Below are 3,208 nucleotides of genomic sequence, written 5' to 3' on the forward strand. Positions count from 1 at the left end.
CTCTCTCTCGTCTCTCCCTGCAGAAATTCAGGCGCTTGGCCCCAGAGGCGGACCCCCTTCCCACTCCGGTCCCTCCGTATTCCTATACGATCTTCCCGTAACGGCACCCCTCCACGACCTCCACCTCCATACCCAGGACGTCATCCTCCAAGGTCTGTCCCCCCGTACACTCTCCACCTACTGGACAGCCTGGAAAAGCTTCAGGTCCTTCCACACCATTCACCACCTCACATTCCCCTCATTCAACCTCCTTTCCATCACCAGCTTCATCTCATACGCTCACTCGCACCTCTCTATCCGCACTTCCACCATCCACACATACCTCAGCGGCATCAACTTCTTCTGCAAGTTGTTCTCCGGTTCCCCCTGCACAGCCATCTCCAACAGCCAGACCTCCCTTCTCATGAAGGGTCTGAAGCGCCTGGAACCCCGCTCTCCCTCTGCACGACTCCCCCTCACTGCCGACCTACTAGCCGCCTGCATCACCACACTGCGGTCTGGCTACTCCTCCCCTTCCACTGACTCCATCCTGGAGGCTATGTTTCTTCGGCTTTCTGAGGTGCTCCGAATTCACGTCCACCTCCTCCACTTTCGACCCTTCTGCTCACCCATGCGTCTCTGACATCACCCTACACTCCCCCGACACACTCATTTTCTCTCTGAAACGCAGCAAGACCAATCAGAGTGGGCCCGCAGTTCCCATCTACCATCCCACCCAGCTACCAGCCCAGCTTCAATAAAAGCTATCTATTCAATCGATGGTGTGATTACTGAACTCGTGAAAGGCTGTTTTGAAACAAAAGCATGACTTAAAACTTTTGCATCACCAGATTCCATACCCTAGATGTCAACTCTGGTCTGGTGGAGGTGAACCCATTGGGGGCCCAGGAAAACAGAACTGACTCACCTTCTCAAGAGTATGACTTTAACATCGTTCATCCAGTGAAATGTTTTTTTTTTATTGAGTACAAATCTGAGGATGGGCAGTATTTTTGTGAACCAATCTTCATAATAGTTGGTAAATGCAAAAAGAGCCCATCCTGTGTGTGTTGGGTGTCTGGTTTTGGAGAGAGGCCCTCTCTTACTGGATGATAAATGTAAGAACCTTAAGGTTCCTTTTATAAACAGTATTTCGCAAACCTGGACTTTGTGTTCACAAAAAATGTTCACCTTTATTGGAACATTTCATATGAATCATCTTAGACCAACAGATCAATGATCAGTAAATATGCAGGATGAAAAAGATAAATGAAGATAATGGAATACAAACACAGCCTGATATGTCTCTGTGGTTTTATTTGCCCTGTAAAACGAACATGTGTCTTTTTTTCCATGTCTAATCATATAGCCTATAATTTTGAAGAAACCCAAATTACTATAAAGAGGAGTTGTATTTCAATTCAGTTTTTGTCAAAGTGTTTTGTGTTTCTCCAGTAAAAAAGAAACCTGAGAAACAAACACCTCTCACCAAATGATCAACATTATGCAAAGTGGCCCATTATGACAGACAAAAGATTTCATTTATATGTGAAAGCTGCAGATCTCCTACTGGCCAATCATACTTGAATATGGGCGGAGACTAGACAGAGGAGACACCTTAAGGCTCCAGAGAGACTACAGAGAGAGACTCAACCAGAGAGACTACAGAGAGAGACTCAACCAGAAACAGCAGTAACCAGACAGAGAATCAACCAGAGAGAAACAAGCTTCCAGAGACTAGATACAGGATCCTGAGAAACCAGACAGAGAACAAAGAGAGAGCTGAGTTATGGAGACACATCACTGTGACACATGTGGGAAGAGCCTTTCCTCATCCAGTAACCTCAAGAAGCACATGAGGATCCACACTAGAGAGAAGCCCTACAGCTGTGACCTTTGTGGTAAAACCTTTAGCCGGGCTGACACTTTCAGAGCTCATAGCAGGATCCACACCGGAGAGAAGCCCTACAGCTGTGACCTCTGTGGTAAAACCTTTAGTCAGGCTGGGAATTTCAGAGCTCATAGCAGGATCCACACTGGAGAGAAGCCCTACAGCTGTGACCTCTGTGGTAAAACCTTTAGACAGGCTGGAGATTTAACAGTTCACAGCAGGATCCACACTGGAGAGAAGCCCTACAGCTGTGAACTTTGTGGTAAAACCTTTAGACAGGCTGGGGATTTAACAACTCACTGCAGAATCCACACTGGAGAGAAGCCCTACAGCTGTGACCTCTGTGGTAAAACCTTTAGTCAGGCTGGGCATTCCAGAGCTCATAGCAGGATCCACACTGGAGAGAAGCCCTACAGCTGTGACCTCTGTGGTAAAACCTTTAGACAAACTGGGGAATTGACCACTCACCGCAGAATCCACACTGGAGAGAAGCCCTATAGCTGTGACCTCTGTGGTAAAACCTTTAGAAAGGCTGGGGATTTAACAACTCACCGCAGAATCCATACTGGAGAGAAGCCCTACAGCTGTGACCTTTGTGGTAAAACCTTTAATCAGGCTGGGCATTTCAGAGCTCATAGCAGGATCCACACTGGAGAGAAGCCCTACAGCTGTGACCTCTGTGGTAAAACCTTTAGACAAACTGGGGAATTGACAACTCACCGCAGAATACACACTGGAGAGAAGCCCTACAGCTGTGACCTCTGTGGTAAAACCTTTAGTCAGGCTGGGAATTTCAGAGCTCATAGCAGGATCCACACTGGAGAGAAGCCCTACAGCTGTGACCTCTGTGGTAAAACCTTTAGACAGGCTGGAGATTTAACAGTTCACAGCAGGATCCACACTGGAGAGAAGCCCTACAGCTGTGAACTTTGTGGTAAAACCTTTAGACAGGCTGGGGATTTAACAACTCACTGCAGAATCCACACTGGAGAGAAGCCTTACAGCTGTGACCTCTGTGGTAAAACCTTTAGTCAGGCTGGGCATTCCAGAGCTCATAGCAGGATCCACACTGGAGAGAAGCCCTACAGCTGTGACCTCTGTGGTAAAACCTTTAGACAAACTGGGGAATTGACCACTCACCGCAGAATCCACACTGGAGAGAAGCCCTATAGCTGTGACCTCTGTGGTAAAACCTTTAGAAAGGCTGGGGATTTAACAACTCACCGCAGAATCCATACTGGAGAGAAGCCCTACAGCTGTGACCTCTGTGGTAAAACCTTTAGCCATGCAAGCAATTTCACAACTCACCGCAAATTCCACACAGGAGAGAAGCCCTAA

At 47.5% G+C, this 3,208-nt stretch overlaps 1 protein-coding gene across 1 annotated transcript; it reads left to right on the plus strand.

Annotated features, from left to right (window-relative positions):
* Window positions 1–1,834: 1,834 nt before the first annotated feature.
* LOC136938485 (zinc finger protein 271-like) lies at window positions 1,835–3,208 on the plus strand. Its single transcript, XM_067231701.1, has one exon. It carries the CDS (start codon window positions 1,835–1,837, stop codon window positions 3,206–3,208), a length of 1,374 nt encoding a protein of 457 aa, XP_067087802.1.

This window comes from Osmerus mordax, chromosome 3 (assembly GCF_038355195.1).
Source record: "Osmerus mordax isolate fOsmMor3 chromosome 3, fOsmMor3.pri, whole genome shotgun sequence".
Classification (NCBI taxonomy): Eukaryota; Metazoa; Chordata; class Actinopteri; order Osmeriformes; family Osmeridae; genus Osmerus; species Osmerus mordax.

Bases quoted from the DNA above. Each gene is read 5' to 3' on its own strand.
- LOC136938485 (XM_067231701.1), top strand. From the start codon at position 1,835: ATGAGGATCCACACTAGAGAGAAGCCCTACAGCTGTGACCTTTGTGGT.